Here is a 16,740-nt window from a genome sequence, read left to right as displayed (position 1 = left end):
CAGGGCGGAACTTGTGGTGGGTTCACACCCTCGGCCCACGCCCCTCTGAAGAGGAAACACCTGGGCATCATCAGTGCAGCCAGCATTTAAGCCAGGGAGTGGCTTCTACCCATCGCTGGATCGTTGTGTGTGACTCGTGTTAGTGTAGCCCAGCTCTGAGCAAGTTCTCTTTCGTTTCCCTGCGCAAAACCTCTAACGTGTGTTTCCTTCTGTACTGTCCTGTCCTGGACCCGACCCTGCATTCCCCGAGTGGATTCCTGTTTTTTATGTGAGTGTTTGGAGAGAGACTGTTATATCTTCACTCCGGGTTACTAGTATAACAATGATACTCGGACCACGACGTAACTTGCGGTATTTATTATAACGGAGCAACTTAACATGGAGCTAGCCCGAGCAACAGCCGAAAAGCATCATTTCCCATAATGCATCGGGGCAAGCCCACTACGGATCCTGTTATAACCCAAAATACACAACATCTCCTCCCCTCTTACAAAGGATGTACTATGAAATAAACAGGTGATCTACTCACAAACTTCAGTCTTCACTGGCACATGACAGTAATAGCCTCACAAACATTTCACCTCTTATTAACTGTAAGGTTACAACACCAACTCTTTTAATTGCTATCTTGGGGAGTGAGGGTGGACTACCTCAACCTCCCCCATGACCCATGGGGATTATTCTGCCCCATTCATTTGGGTCAGGTGCCATCTAATAACTCAGACGAACAGGAGGCCGCCGCTCTCTATTGGGGTATCGGCGGTCTGTGGTAACGTCAGTCTGTGTGCTCTCTTGTGGAGCCTTTGTTCCTGACACCGAAGATGTCTCAGTCTCTCTTACAGTCTCCTTTACAGGTGGAACCACTGTTCCTGATGTGATGGAGTTCTCTACTTGTGTGTGTGAAGGGGCTGACGAGTCGATGAGTGCATTTTCAAGATCTCCGCAAGACCCTTCTGCAGACACTGGTGCGGACCGGAGTAGCTGATCCACGTGTCTTCTCCAGACTCCATCGGCCACCTGAACTGTATATGAAACTGGACCAGTTTGAGCAATGACAGTTGCAGGAACCCACTTGTGTACTCCTCGGTAGTTCCTGGCCTGCACTGACTCGCCGGTGCTGAAGACTCTGCCCTTGACCTTTTGACCCCTGTACATGATTTGTTTCTCTTGTTGTTTTTGTACAGTGTCCTTCACAGTTGAGGGTTTCAAAAGATCAAAGGTAGTGCGCAGATCTCTTTTGAACATTGCGTTGGCAGGAGATGTCCTTGTGGTCGCATGTGGACTATTCCGGTAGTTAAGCAGAAACTTGTGCAGTCTCTGATGCAGTGTTCCTTGGCCTTGTGATGTTTTCAGTGCATGTTTCATTGTCTGAACAAACCTTTCTGCAAGACCATTCGTTGCAGGATGGTATGGAGCTGACGTAATGTGCTGCACTCCATTAGCCTGTAGGAAAGCCTCCATTTCCTGTGAAACCAGTTGAGGTCCATTGTCAGAGACTATCTGAGTAGGAGATCCAAACCTACTGCACATTTCTCCTAGAGCTTCTATGGTCTTTTCAGTGGTGGCTGATTTCATGATGGTCACTTCAGGCCATTTACTGTGTGCATCAACAGCTACAAGAAACATTTTGTCCTCGTATGGACCTGCAAAGTCAATGTGTACCCGATGCCATGGCTCCTGTGGGAACTCCCAGGGATGAAGAGGAGCAAGTGGTGGGTTGTTCCGGACCATCTGACACGAAGAGCAGTTCTTAGCAATCTCCTCGATCTGTTTGTCCATATTTGGCCACCAAAAATAGCTTCTCGCTATTTCCTTCATTCTCACTATTCCACTATGTCCTGCATGCAGTTGCTTCAACAGTTTTGGTCGCAGTGACATGGGAATGATGACTCTCCTCCCCCACAGCAAACATCCCGCCTGAACAGAAAGCTCCGCCCGCTTTCCCAGGAAAGCCTTCAGGTCTACACCCTTACTTGCAGGCAGACCCTTAATGATCCAGTCCAGCACTGCTGCCAACACAGGGTCATTTCTGGACGCCTTTTTCACCTGCACAGCCGAAACAGGTGCTGTCTCTACCTCCCTGAAGTAGAGGATCTCAACTGTGTCAGAGACGGGTTTTTTAACAGGAAGGGGTAACCTGGACAACCCATCTGCATTGCAATGAGACTCCGATTTGCGATACTTGATGTCATAAGAATGTCCTGACAATATCAACGCCCACCTCTGGAGACGTGAAGCAGCAAGAGATGGAATCCCTGTATAGGGTCCCAGGATGGTTGTGAGAGGCCTATGGTCAGTAAACAGTGTAAACTTCCTACCGTACAGGTACTGGTGGAATTTCCGAACACCGAATACAATGCTCAGCGCCTCTCGTTCCAGCTGAGCATAGTTGGACTCTGCTGTGTTTAATGTCCTTGATGCGAATGCAATTGGCCTTTCTTCGCCATTTGGGAGAATGTGGGAAATCACTGCCCCCACCCTATAGGGAGAAGCATCACAAGCAAGCTGAATTGGGAACTTGGGATTGAAGTGGGTTAGCACCTCAGATGCAGTCAGTGAATCCTTTGCCTTTTGAAAGGCGTCTTGGCAGCTTGCTGTCCACTCCCATGCTTCTTCCTTGCGTAGCAGGTTGTGCAGTGGTTTCAGGAGTGATGCCAAGTTGGGTATGAACCGTCCGTAGTAGTTCAACAGCCCTAAGAAAGACTTTAACTGACTGACATTTCGTGGTGGGGGTGCATCCACGATTGCTGTGATCTTCGAAGGTGCAGTGTGAAGTCCATTTGCATCAATCACGTGCCCTAGATATTCCACAGATGACTGGAAAAAGTCACATTTCTCCTTATGGACTCTCAATCCGTATTCCTTCAGCCTCTGAAGGGTCGCATCCAAGTTGCGCAGATGCTCTTCATCATCTGCTCCTGTACACAGGATATCATCCAGATAGCATTGCACACCAGGTAATCCGCTCAGGATTTGATCAATCGCTCGTTGAAACAATGCTGGAGCTGATGTGATGCCAAAAGGCAACCTGCAAAATCTGAAAAGTCCCTTATGTGTGTTAATAGTCAACATGTCACGTGACTGCTCTTCAACATGCATTTGCAGGTAAGCTTGGTTGAGATCTATTTTGCTGAACTTTTGTCCTCCACTCAGACCAGCAAATAAGTCATCAATCAGTGGAAGGGGATACTGCTCTGCTGTTAATACAGGATTCACGGATACCTTGAAGTCTCCGCAGATCCAGATTCCGCCGTCCTTTTTGGGAACTGGAACGATGGGCGTGGCCCACTCGCTGGTCGTAACCGGCTCCAGAACACCATTCTTGACCAATGCGTCTAAATTAGACTCCACCTTGGGCCGAATGGCGTACGGCACAGGTCTAGCCTTCATAAAGACTGGCTTGGAGTCAGGCTTGAGATGCAGCTTCACTGTAATTTTTTTCATGCTGCCCAGCTCCTCACGAAAAACCTCCTGGTGTTTTCCCAGTATGGCCTGTAGCTGAGAGGAACCATGCGACAGCTTTCTCACCTCTTGCCAGTTGAGTCTGATTGTTTTGAGCCACACACGTCCCATTATAGCAGGGCAGTTCTTCTGCGTAACATACACAGGCAGCTTAGCAGTTTGGCCATTGTATTGAACAGTCACCTCTGCCATTCCTTTCATAGGCACTCGATGTCCAGTATATCCTTTAAATACTGTGTCGGAGGGTTTGAGTGGAAGGTGCTTCAGACATGTCCTATAGACATTATATGACACTAGTGATGCTTTTGACCCAGTGTCAATCTGCATTTTTACAACATGTCCCTCCAGTTTGGGTGTGACCCAAAAGCCGTCTGAGGTTTCGTCCACCTTCAGTATTCACACAGTATTTATTGCAGACAACACTTCTTCATCTGAGGAGTCATTTGCTCTATCCTCATGAAGCTTAACTGTGTGAACATGTCTTTCTTTTTTGAATCTTGCAGTGCCTCTTTTATTCCCAGGCTTTGAGCCCTTATCCTTGCACCTTTTGTTCCTGCATGCCCGTGCTACATGACCTTTTTTTCCACAGTTGTTGCAATCCATTTCTTTGCACCAGCAATCACTAGCAAGGTGTCCTAACTTGCCACAGCGGAAGCATGGTCCCTGTGCATTTGCTTTACCATTGTCTAGTTTGTGTACTCTGTCTGTAGCATGTAGCGCATGGGCTTCTTTTGATGCCATTTCCATGGTCACACTGATATTAATTGCCTTCTCAAGAGTCAAATCACTTTCCGTGAGCAATTTCTTCTGTGCAGCTTCATTTCTTTCCACACACGAGTCTGTCTCTTAATGTGTCATTTAAAACATCTTTAAACTCACAGTTTTCAGCTAATTTGCGTAACGATGCAACGAACATTGTGACAGACTCACCCTCTTCTTGGTTTCGCTTGTGAAACTTGAACCGTTCAGCGATCACGAGGGGCTTGGGCGAGAAGTGTTTGGTCAGTGTGTCCACGATCTCTGTGAAACTTTTACTGCCTGGCTTTGCTGGCTGTAGCAGGCTCCTTAGCAGGGTAAAAGTCTTTGGGCCTATCACACTCAAAAAAATGGGCACCAGTTTAGCATCCTGTATGTCGTTAGCCGCAACGAAATATCCAAAACGCTCCGTATATGAGCTCCATTGCTCCGTGCTTTCGTCGAAGGGACCAATAGGGCCAGTAACTCCAGCCATTACTCGGCTCCTGGTTGAATGGCACTCTTCCCCTCACAACTGTTCCTTTTCGTAACGTCTCTTTTATCCGTTTATGTTTTGGTTAACGTCACTTACGGAGTCTGCCTTCGTCGTCCTGTCCGCTGTACATTCCTCCCCGTTTCGCTGAGAAAAAAAAAAAAAACGGCATCCACCTTCGCACACCGGTAGCGTCGTCCTACCTCCGGCGCCGTCTAACACCAGGTTAGCGCAAGGCATCAGCAGGAAAAAAAATGTAAAACTCCAAAGCGGACTGCAGCGTCGGTCCAGACGTCCTCGTCGCCACTTTTGTTATATCTTCACTCCGGGTTACTAGTATAACAATGATACTCGGACCACGACGTAACTTGCGGTATTTATTATAACGGAGCAACTTAACATGGAGCTAGCCCGAGCAACAGCCGAAAAGCATCATTTCCCATAATGCATCGGGGCAAGCCCACTACGGATCCTGTTATAACCCAAAATACACAACAGAGACTGGTCACGATAGGAGAGAGTCAGAAGAGGAGCAAGTGTCTTTTCCCTACCTGGATTTCCCCGGAGCCTTTTCCCTGTCACCGCTTTGTATATAGCACTACCCCCTGCACTATTTGTATATACACCTGGTGCAACTGTAATAAATACCAACTATGCCTCTGAGTCCTGCGTGTGAGTCCTCAAGCGAACCGTGACATATATACAGTATTATCTTCATTTTAGATGTCAAAACGTATTTGTGGCTCCCAGTGTTTTCATTTTGCGTGGAAACCGGGTCCAAATTGATCTTTGGGTGTTAAAGGTTGCTGACCCCTGGCCTAGTGTATTAAATTTGATACATGTTTTTCGTGATGTTACATCCTGGTTTGTGTGGCCTGCCTGGATATTGTTTGCTAGCAGCGGTGCTGTCTCCTTTTGTTGTTGCCATTTATATGATTATTGAGGTGTTTGCCTACAATAAAGATCTATTTTATGTTAAATACCTCTGCCTGACGTTCTTTTCATTCCACCTGGATCTAACTGTTACTGTCCCCCACCCTCATCGCCTAGCTTTTAAGTGGGGACGTAACAGTGACTTTAAATTACAATACATTTTGAAGCAAATGTTATTGTAAATGCTAGATTTAGCAAATATGATACAAATTAAAAGTACATTAACTAAAATGAACAAAATTATAGTAATTAAAATTTAGAGAGTGCCAAGATGAGTAAGCCTGATGAAACTTTACACTAAAAAAAGAAAAAAAATGTATTAATAGCAGAAGGAAGCACATTGGTGGGTTTCATCACAGTCTCTAGTCACATGTATTCAACAAAAATACAAAAGACTTATTCATCAAGATACTGATCAAACGGCAAGTTTATTGCAAAGGTTTGCTTTTTATAGCAACAATAAAAGACCACTTTATCTCGAAAAAGGACATTTATGAGGCACTGAAATATGGACTTCACACGACCAGGGGTTCGCTATCTGGCATGGGCAATGACTCAGAGGAGTTATCAAAAGTGAGAAGCATTTACTATGAGCTTTAAAATGTGTACTTTTAGAATGTGAATAAAGGGTTGTTTTTTAAGATATTAAATGCATCACCACAGGTGAGTAATCAGGAGGGTTTTCCATTTTCATTTAAACGCAATCATGAAAATTCTCATAAGTGAGCAAAGGTAAACAGGTAAGAAAGCAAATTATTAGCTGCTCTTTTTAACTTTCTCTATTTCCAAGCTAACGTTAGCTAGTCTTGCTCACTGATGACAATGGCCCTCACGAGTGCAAGTTCATAAACACTTATCCAAGTCCTTAACATGGAAATAATCTCAAAAGCTCTTAGGTGAAACTGTGAGAGTGAGCTACGGTCTGATTTTTCTAAGCACATTACCAATAAACAGCATTTACTACAATGAAAAAGCTGCCCAACACACATTTATTTAGTAAATGAACTATATAAATTTAATTATATCAACAGGAATGACCCTTCAGACATAATTAATATTTCAAACACGCAACAGAATTTTCTTTATGAAACCACATGTCCAATAAAAAAATTAATTTCCATCATTTTAAGCACCTTTTGTTGTTTTTATTACTTAATTAATACAAAGTCATCAGCAGTAGTCGTGATAAGAGAGCAGTTTGACTTTGCAAAGAAAAGCTTTGTTTCTGACGCATGTACAAACTGTTAATGTTTACAGGTCATCACTGTTACTGAAACAAATTCCATTTTAAACATAAGAGTGGGACTCAGTCCCTACGGGTTCCTTACACATTCTCATAGACTGGCTTTATCTGATAAGTATGATGACCCTGAGAGGTCAAACACAATGCAACTTAAGAAAGCACCCGCAAACAGAAAAATACTCCGGAAGCACACAAAACACAATAGAAGTATAAAAAACCAATAACCAAAAATAAAACAAAACAAACCAAAATCAACACGCAACACAAAATAGGAGTGTTTTTTGGGGAGACATTAAGGTGACAAAACAGCTGTGGGAGTGCCAGAAACCAAAGTATGCAAAGAACTGCACAAAGAGATGCAAGAAGCAAAGGGTTCATCAGTGTTGTGAGGGAGGAAATTATGCTTGTAATGTGCTTTTTAATGATATTCATATAATACTGTAGATAAATATTCACCATTAGCTATTTACTGCTGGCCTGTCCCTTCCACAGCTGTTCCATCACGTTATAATCTCCTCAAAAACACTTCAGTTAAATAAAACACACTGCAATTTAACTGAAATTGCAGTGTGTTTGACCTCTCAGAGCCACTGTATACTAGCATCTGTGGGCAGGCAGACTATGAGAACTGACTCGTTTGTAGAGCCTTAAATGGCCATTAAAGGAACTACAGTCTTTGGCACTTGGTCACTTGATTCATTTTAGTTCTGGAGTTTAATGCACCTTACATCTCATCAGGCTTTATATTCACTGGCACTGGCACCTGTATTTATATACATTTGTGCTGAATAAAAGCAGAATCTATGCCTTTATGCAAATATAAACCAATGGTAATATCTTTGTTTCTACGTTGTGATTACATGTGGAATCGACTGGTTATTCTTAAATAACTCAAATTTGTAACTGTGTTCCTGTTTAGTAAGCATTAATGTTCTGAATTAACCTCCAAACGAATGGAGTGACTGTGGTTATGTGTCAGACTGGAACTGGGCATTTAAATGACCCTGTTCTGCTCGTTCATGGAGGTTTTGCTTCATAAGTCTATTCATTCATAAACACACACGTAACAAGTTGACACCTACTGCTACATTTAAATTAACCATTTACCAACTTCAGCTTCATATAAATTACAACAACAGACACTCAAATTATTTTCAAAAACAAAAGAGTACATTAAATGTAAACAGTGTAATGTGTACACAACAACAATTTAGACTGGACTGGGTAACACTTTATAATAAATAGTAGGGAAATTTACTTTAATGTTTATGATAATGTTTACTTATTAAAAACTGATTTGAAACCCAATCTGTGAACATTATCCAACTGAGGGCTGTCGAGGTGTCATGTGCTGAATCTAGTAATAGTTTTTATTCACATGTACTCCTAAACTCAGTTTACAGGCCAAACCAAAGACTATTAAATGCAAGTGAAACACTCAAACCTCCAAGCCCTACCACCAGCATTTACTTACTCCTTTCCATGACAACATAAAAAAAAGTTTTTCTTTCAGTAACCAAAATCTTTCTTTAATATAAAAATCCTGAATCCAAGAAAACAACTTTTCATTTGGTTTTACAGATGAACTGGTGGTTGATGGAAACAGTATCACCCAAGGGCATAGATTTGGTTGTGGCACTGGTGGGGACGGATGATTCAACCACTGAACCCTGCCCTGTTTCTTGTTTTTGTCCTTTTTGTCTTTGCTTCTTGATAAAAAATGAGAAATATACTTGTCTACATATGCTATTCTACATGCTTTTAAACCATTTACAATTACAATTCATAGTTTATATGTGAATTATATAATGTTAAATTACTATTAAACAAATGACTGACTAAGTATTTTAGGCTTAAGTTTACTTCAGCCATATTCCATATAAATCAGGTATCATAGTTTCAAATAGAGTCATGACAATAAAAGAATATGACTTTAAGGACTTAACAACATTACTTCAGTTATAGTACACCAACATCTGTTATACTTTGGCACTAAGGGAACACTGAATGACCTGCTGGTTTTTGTCCATAAAACTACTCATCTAAGATGACCACAAAGTAAAAGATCTCTCAGCAAAATTATGCAACAGTTTAGGCACTATTGCCCCGATCAGATCAGTGAGCTGGGATTTTTTATCCTAAACATGAACTACTGTTACAGCAACAGACATGGACTACATGTCCCACACAGCAACTCAATGTCCTCTATGTGAAGCAGCCAAACACATGCCTGCTCCTCCTGAGATAAACTGCTGGCATATTGGTTTTACATCTATACTGTCCAGTGTCTCCTGGTGGACATACAGCAGCATTGTTTAATTTCATTTGAGTCATTGTTGACCTTAGCCATCTTTTTAGTCTTCTGAGAGCACTGAAGCTTCTTTTGGTATCAGTACATGCGTTTTATCCTCAGATTACAATTATTATTGTGTGCTTGATGTGCCTCACCTTTGGCCCTGGCTCTTCCCCTCTGACTGCACTAGGACATATTGCCACCTGATAAAATAACACATGGATTTGTGCCATATAAAAAGTGAGACATGTCAATTCAGATTCTTTGTCAAACATACACTAATGAAACAATTTACATCAGCAGCCTAACAACTGTCATGATAATAAATACTAGTTAATCTATAGCACCAAATCATCAGTCAGTCACCTGTGACCTCGCCTCTTCACCTCTGTCTGAGCTACAACATGGCAGAGCTGCCTCTGATGAATAACAGTGAGACATTCCACATACATGCAGTCACACATGTGCTTCAAATACAGTCATGAACCAACAAGTCATCATCCAGTTTCACCTGTGATCTTGTGTCACCATTACTCTCTGAGCTTTGTGTTGGTTCTTCAGTCACCTGACAAATAGGACATACATGACAATATGAATAAAATGTGGAGCCGCTTCAGTGTTTCTGTCACTTTGTGCAGATCTTGACTCGTCAATAATGTTTGTAGGGTGAGTGCATTTTTAAAATAATTTGTGCAAACTGCACTACAAGGTGGATATCTGCAAAATCATGACTACCTCATGATATTTTGTCTCAAAAATTAACCCTATGAATATGTCAGTGCCATTAGGATGAAATTATTGTGTCACCAACATTTTAATGTTAGACATATAATTCTAACAGCCTCTATAAACTAATATCCTGGCTTGCTCGAGGCTGCTGTTTTCTCTGACAGTTTCAATCAAAATTAGAAATGCTGCTCTGAGACTAATAGTGCTGCCTGCTGTGCAGTTAGTTTTGTTAAAATCTCCCAATTCTTTTAATCTTTGTGCTGAAGGAAGGACAATACTCGGTGTATAAATGCTCAATCAACAATTCTTTATTTCCATACATAAAAGATATATAAAAGATAATCTAATTAGCCTTCTCTGGAGCTATATGGCATCGTTCTTGGCTGATGGCACAAGAGAAAACTCTTTCAGAAGGCGTTGATGAGGCTACGACTCACAAGTATTTTTCTTATAGGGCAGATAAATTGGGGAGTTTATCCCTCTTACTCCACCACCAGGCCACAGGGTCTTGTCCAGAGGTAATTCCTGGCAGTCTTTTGTATATTTCAAGCTCCTTCTGTACCTGCTCTGTGATTGAGGAGACTCTACCCGCTTGAGAAGCAGCCATTTGAAGCTCTCTGTCGTCATCCTCAAACAGCTTTTCTAAGGGTGACTTCTGGACCTTTCTTAGCTGAAAATCAAAAAAAGAAGTGTGAGGTTTGCAAAATAAATAAAGATCAATTTTAGAATGTAGTGGTTGTGTTAGAAAAAATCTGAAATTGCATATTTTTCTGGCTTGTCCATATCAGCATCAAAGCTGTGTGCTTTGGGGTCCTCGGTGGGAGGCTATGGACACAGATAGTAAAAGAGCATTCCTTCAACATAGAAACTACATCATGATGCAAAAGGACAAGATTGTACACACACAGTGAAAATACCTGTGTCACTTGACACACACATGGTTGACGTGTACAGGACTAACCCTTTAGAGCCGATCGGAGCGGGAACGCTCTGTTATGCGTAACTATTTTTAAATCCCAGTAGCACTGCAACCACGTAAGCTAGCGCAAAAATTTTTTTTGCATATGAAACCGGAGGAGTTGTACTTACATCTGATGCCATCAGCTTGTCCTCGGTCACGGTTTCCTTCCACACAAAGCTTTGCAAAAACTGCATAAAAAGCGCTTGCAGGAACAAAAACATAATATTCCAGAAACACGCTTTACCGATCCGATCAGCTGTTCAAAACACTTCCTACGTTGGAATAGACATCAGCGCAAACTTTTGCATTTCCGCCATTACCTGCCCGAAACCGGAAGTGACGTCATTTTCGCGGAAATGTAGTCTTTTTTGCGATCAGGGCCTCAGGGCCTATACTGCTCTTTTTAAAAGTTATCTTTGACTTTATGACTTTCTGTGTCGTTTCTGGGATGCTTAGGACTCATATTGCACTGCTGGAAATAGTTTATTTTGATGCATATGCTGCTTTTTTGCAAATTTGCAGTATAATATTTATTTTCGTTTTTCCTGCAGTATATAAAAATTGGTGTATTTCAAAAATAAAACTATGAAGACACTCAAAATAAATTTCCTGTGGTGGGAAACTATTTTGTGCAACTTTTTTGTATTTACAGTTTTGAGGGATAAGCCTCTTAAATTTCTCTAACTAGAAATATATGTTAAAAAAACAAAAACGATTTTCAATTTTTTTTGTAGTTTATTGCACTTTTTTGCAATTTATGTAATTACTATGCACTTAATGAATACATATTATTAAAATCTGGGCTATAATGGTTGTATTGATGTATAGCAACTTGAAATGCTCCCAAAAATGGCTCCACAGCATGTAAAAATATAATATAAGCTCTGGCGGACTTGGTTCTATGGTAGGTCTTAAAGGGTTAAATCGGTGTGCGTGAATCTTTCTAGCCTGTTGAAAAATATTCACAATGTTAAAGGTAACTGATGTTATTTAGCTCTTACAAGTGATGCTCATGTCATTCACTCACTTGTCCTTCTCCACAGGCTTCCTCAGCCATCGATCCAGAGCAGCTGCCTGGATTGCATCAAACTGCTCCGTAAATCTCTCCACCATCAGGAAGAGAGAATTCCAGCGCGTCTTAAGGTCAAGAAGGACATTATGCTCTTTCAAGTCTAGCACAGATAGACACAAACATATTTTAAATTGCTATAAAAAAGGTCATATGAATAACAATACTTCTTGATATGTGCTACTTACTCAGGATTCGCTGCTTTTCTCTGAGCACAGTTTTGCTCAAGGATGAATGTTTGAGCCACACCACAACTGAACGGATTTTGGCACACCAGCTGGAAACTGCAGGAATGTCATACTCCTTTTGTGCGGCCAGGTTGAGGGTATGAGCAAAGCATCCCACTTTTAAAAAGTCCAAATTTTTCAAAGCAACATCCATGTTGCTGGCATTGTCTTATTTATTTTCCCTCCCAAGTGAAATTGCCCCACAACGCTTGATATTTCTTCAGCCACAGCTGGACCTGTTTGTGACTCATAAACTGCTTCAGTGCTAAGCACATTCTGCTTCATTTTGCCTTTATAAATGTAGTGAACAGTGACTGTGAGGAAATGGTCCTGAGCAATACTGGTCCATCCATCACAGGTGATAGCGACCTTGTTAACCTGTGCCAAATTCTGGATGAGGTTGCTTTTCTCCACGCAATGCCAAGCAGGTATAAGTGTGTTGGATAGATCATCCCTGGATGGGGGCTGATACCTCGGATTAAGGGCAGAGGACATCTCCCTGAATTAAAAAAATAAAAACTAAATTTATAAAAAGAAAGTGTTAATACTAATTAATACAACCTGTGTATTAGTGTTTTGCAGCAATGTGTGGAGCTCTCTCCTTCCTCAGATTGTGGATCTGTGTGTAATCTATCATACTATGATGCACAAAATTCTTGGAAATGGATCCTACACTACCCAAGTTCAGCAGCCAAAATTAGTGCACTTGGGTCCTGATGCTGCTATCTTGATAACATATTATAATGTTATCATATTGCAGAGCTACACTAGATTACTTTAATTTCATGAATATAACTTTTATCCCCTAGACTGTAAAGATGGCCAATATATTGTGCTGCCTAGTGTGGGAGACAACGACAATCTCTCTGATTCTTTGTCTTGGTAAAGATCATGCAGAGATGTTTCCAAGGTTTACACAATCGTTTTTTTACCAATTTTCCTTACAGATGAATCTGGAGATCAGCATACTGCATCCTATGCTAAAGGTTGATCTGAGGAGCATTCTTCACACACACACCTTTATAGAGTACGAGCCTGGGCTTGCCCTCCCCCAAGCTTCCTGTCCTGGGGGTGGGTGTTGGCTGTTCTCCTGCCCTGCACCCCAGTTCTTTGTTCCAATTCCAGGAATCTCCTTTATTTGTATTATTACACCCATTAATCGCCATATTGTAATATTATCAGCAATCCCAAACTATAGTCTCTTCAACTCTAATGTATATCCATTAATCTATTATTCTCAACACTAGCAACCACCTTTTTGACATTTGTTTACTTTATTTATTGTTGGTACGGTGAAAGACTTGGACAAGCTGGGTGTAACCAAACATTCTTGGGTAAATACAGGGAAACCTACAAAACGAGTTGGTGTGCCAGGGCTGATGCTAGAGCAGGAGGAGGACTCAAACAAATTCATACCGAGACGTCAAGCTGTGATGTAAACAGTGACTTTATTTACAGTGCAGTGCAAATACAACGTTATATAACGACAATGGCACACTATGAATGAAAGCTAAACCTGTGACAACACTATGAAACATGAACTAAGTAATGCTATGAAGCAACCATAATATACTATGAAACATGAACTATGAGGGAAGAAAGAGATACTATAAACACGATTTTCACAAGGTTTTAACTAGAAAGTCAAAGGACATAAACTATGGCAGAAGGGAGTGGCAAGAGGGCTTTGATGTGGGAGTCGGGGCAGAGTGGTACTGTAACACAGGGGAAACAGAGTCGGTCTGGTCCAGGAGGAAACAATTGCATAAATCCCAGCTGATAGTTTGAATGGTTTACTTGGTTGTAGTGATGCATACATAAATAAAGATGTTTGTTATACTACTCATTACTTTAATTTTACTTTTTAAAATCATCTGAAAAACACTTTCACATTATTACCGTTCACAATATAAACCTGAGGCTACAGCCCTAAACACCAACACAAATTTCTATCCTGATGACACATGTAAGCTTTCTCTTAGAATTTAGGTATGAACACAAAGCAAACAGCACAAATCAAAGATGAAAGCAGCACAAAGAGTCTTAAAGTGGTCGCCTCAATGATTCTATTTTAGAAACATCAACAGGTAGAAACACAGGTTTTTTCACCTGTTGAAGTTCAGCAGCAGCTGGCTTCACCGCAAATGACACCTCACTTTAGCATGGTCCTGAGCGTGGGTCAGCATTTACTCAGCTTTAACGTCACTCTGGGTTCTTGCTATCTTATAGGTAGCATGCTGTCTGTGCAGGTGCTTGGGATGAGCCAAAGTTGTGTTAACAGTATAATGCTGTTGTTTCTCTCCTGGAGAAGTCTCCAAGTTACCATCGTGCTCTCATCATTGAATGCTATAAAAATAAAAGTAATGCCCATTTCCACACTCTAAACTCCTCTGACATACAAACAGTAATCAGCTGATCGTAGAGAGAGTGCAAGATAAGCAGGATCGATAGGCAGGCAGACTAATGATTCAAAGGAATTGGTTTACAAGGAACCGGTTCTTGATTCCTATCCCTAATTGTCACAATATTTAAATGGTAATCATTTCATCCTGCTGAAGTAGTGCTAGCAGTATTCTGTTTTAAGGTCAAAATAACAGCAAAAGGCCACAAATAGATGGTCAAGAGATGTCTCAGTGACTCAAATAACATGAGTGGAATACTTTAATAATTTTGAACATTTATTACATTTCTTTTGTTTTTACAATTGTAAGACAACAAAAGTACTCTGTTAAATTTAGGTCAAGTATTGTATTGTTTTGTTTTCTCCTATATGAGATTACAACAATGAAGATAAACACACTGGATCTTTAATCTAAATGTTTACTGTGACGAGAAAATTGTTAGAAGGCAAAGAAACTCAGACTCAAGATATCTTTTTCATGTACATATACATGGACGATCCCCCCTCACCGTCCGATCCATCCCGCACCAACGTGTGCAGGACAGATGTGACACAGAGGAAAGACCGCCCAGGGCTCTCAGCACATTCTTTATTTATACTTCAAGTAAGTTTCTACAGGAGTAGGAGTGGCATGTATGGAACTGATAATATCTCCTTAAAAGAAGAGACCTTTAGCTTATCTGTTGAAACAGGAGGTAACTGTTTAGCTGACACAGCACATATTTTCTGCACACAGTGCCTCACTCCCTTCCTTCAATTGTCCAACTCACAAGCTCTTCTTCCTTTAAATGAAGCTACAAATAAACATAACACAAAATTAAAAAATCTTTCATCATTCCCTCCCTCATTGTGAGTGCTTTAGGTCTGATCGTCATAAAATGTGTATCATTCAAACATAATCATTCATCACATTAGTTTCATACTCATCGTCTTCTCCTTCCTCCTCGTCTGGCACAGTGACATATGCAACAAGAGATTAGGACATAGGTGTCAAACTCTGGCCCGCGGGCCAAATTTGGCCCACAGCCTACTTACATTTGGCCCGCGAAGCCATACCAAATTACTATCAGAGCTGGCCTACTGGTGTTATACAGCTAATATATATATTGTTTAGTATTAAGCTTTGCTTGTTCCATATTCAGTTTTTCAGCAAAACGTGTTTGAGTCCATAAGAAAAGATTCATTCTTATATCTGGAGCAATAAATATATTTCAATAAATATTAATGTTAGCCCGCGACTTTGTTCCAGTTTTGAATTTTGGCCCACTGTGTATTTGAGTTTGACACCCCTGGATTAGGATATCATTCTTGATACCATTCCTCTTACACAGGGGATAATGCATGTAGTAAAAATACAAAACATGATAAGTATTATGCCAATAAACATCAAAACCTTAAACATCAGCATTTTCCATGAGCCGCTCATAAACCAATTCCACCAATTACTTTGTGAATTTGCCCAATCGGTTACCTGTGCCTGTTGAACATTTCTAAGTAATTGTAGAGCATTTGTCATATTATCAGAATGCACATTGTCTGAAATATATGTACAACAAATTATATTAAACAAAATACACAGTCCACCCTTTTCTGCCAAGATCATGTCCAGAGCAACTCGGTGTTGCATAACAGTTATTCTTATGGCATCAATTTCCTGATTTTGCTCTTTGTTGATGCTGGTCGATGCATTTAAAAACAGCCCAAAACGATAGTCCAATAGTCAGGGGGTCGCTGTGGTTTAGGACAATTCCTGAATATTGATAATCTGGACTGGCAAAGCTTGCTGTGCATGTCACTTGAGTCATGTTCATAGGTTTGCCATATAATATAGCATGCTGTGTTGTAGTAGGCATGTGTGAGCATATATAACAATCTTTTCCTTCTGTGCGATTATATATGTATCTATATCAGGCGTTGTTCATCCAGGGATGGATGTGGTCCTGTGTCACTTCGACCAGGTATGTGTTGTCATATGTCCATGCCCTCCTATGCAAGTTGGCTTCTTGATCCTTAAAGTGCATCAGGGTCCATGCTGTAAGCAGCAGGGCCAAGGTGGTAAACAGAATAATCTTCATGATGACCAGACACACCAATTTACTCTGGTGAGTAGACTACAGGCGAGAAGTAGAAGGCGGGATATACCCAATCAGCCCTCCCTTCACCTGTAGATCACCAAAGAGTTGGGGGTGGTGGT

The 16,740-nt window shown here is 41.0% G+C and overlaps 1 protein-coding gene across 1 annotated transcript; it reads right to left on the bottom strand.

The window, feature by feature from the left end:
- Positions 1–711: 711 nt before the first annotated feature.
- LOC113014451 (uncharacterized protein K02A2.6-like) lies at positions 712–3,795 on the bottom strand. The gene has a single exon (XM_026155998.1). It carries the CDS (start codon positions 3,787–3,789, stop codon positions 712–714), a length of 3,078 nt encoding a protein of 1,025 aa, XP_026011783.1. The 5' UTR covers positions 3,790–3,795.
- Positions 3,796–16,740: the final 12,945 nt, after the last annotated feature.

The sequence above is a fragment of the Astatotilapia calliptera genome, chromosome 3 (genome assembly GCF_900246225.1).
Source record: "Astatotilapia calliptera chromosome 3, fAstCal1.2, whole genome shotgun sequence".
Lineage (NCBI taxonomy): Eukaryota > Metazoa > Chordata > Actinopteri > Cichliformes > Cichlidae > Astatotilapia > Astatotilapia calliptera.
The sequence above is the reverse complement of the archived record's forward strand: the minus strand, read 5'-3'. Positions and strand labels throughout refer to the sequence as shown.

What these genes read in the sequence shown, in the direction of transcription:
- LOC113014451 (XM_026155998.1), bottom strand. Translation starts at nt 3,789, where the DNA reads ATGCAGATTGACACTGGGTCAAAAGCATCACTAGTGTCATATAATGTC.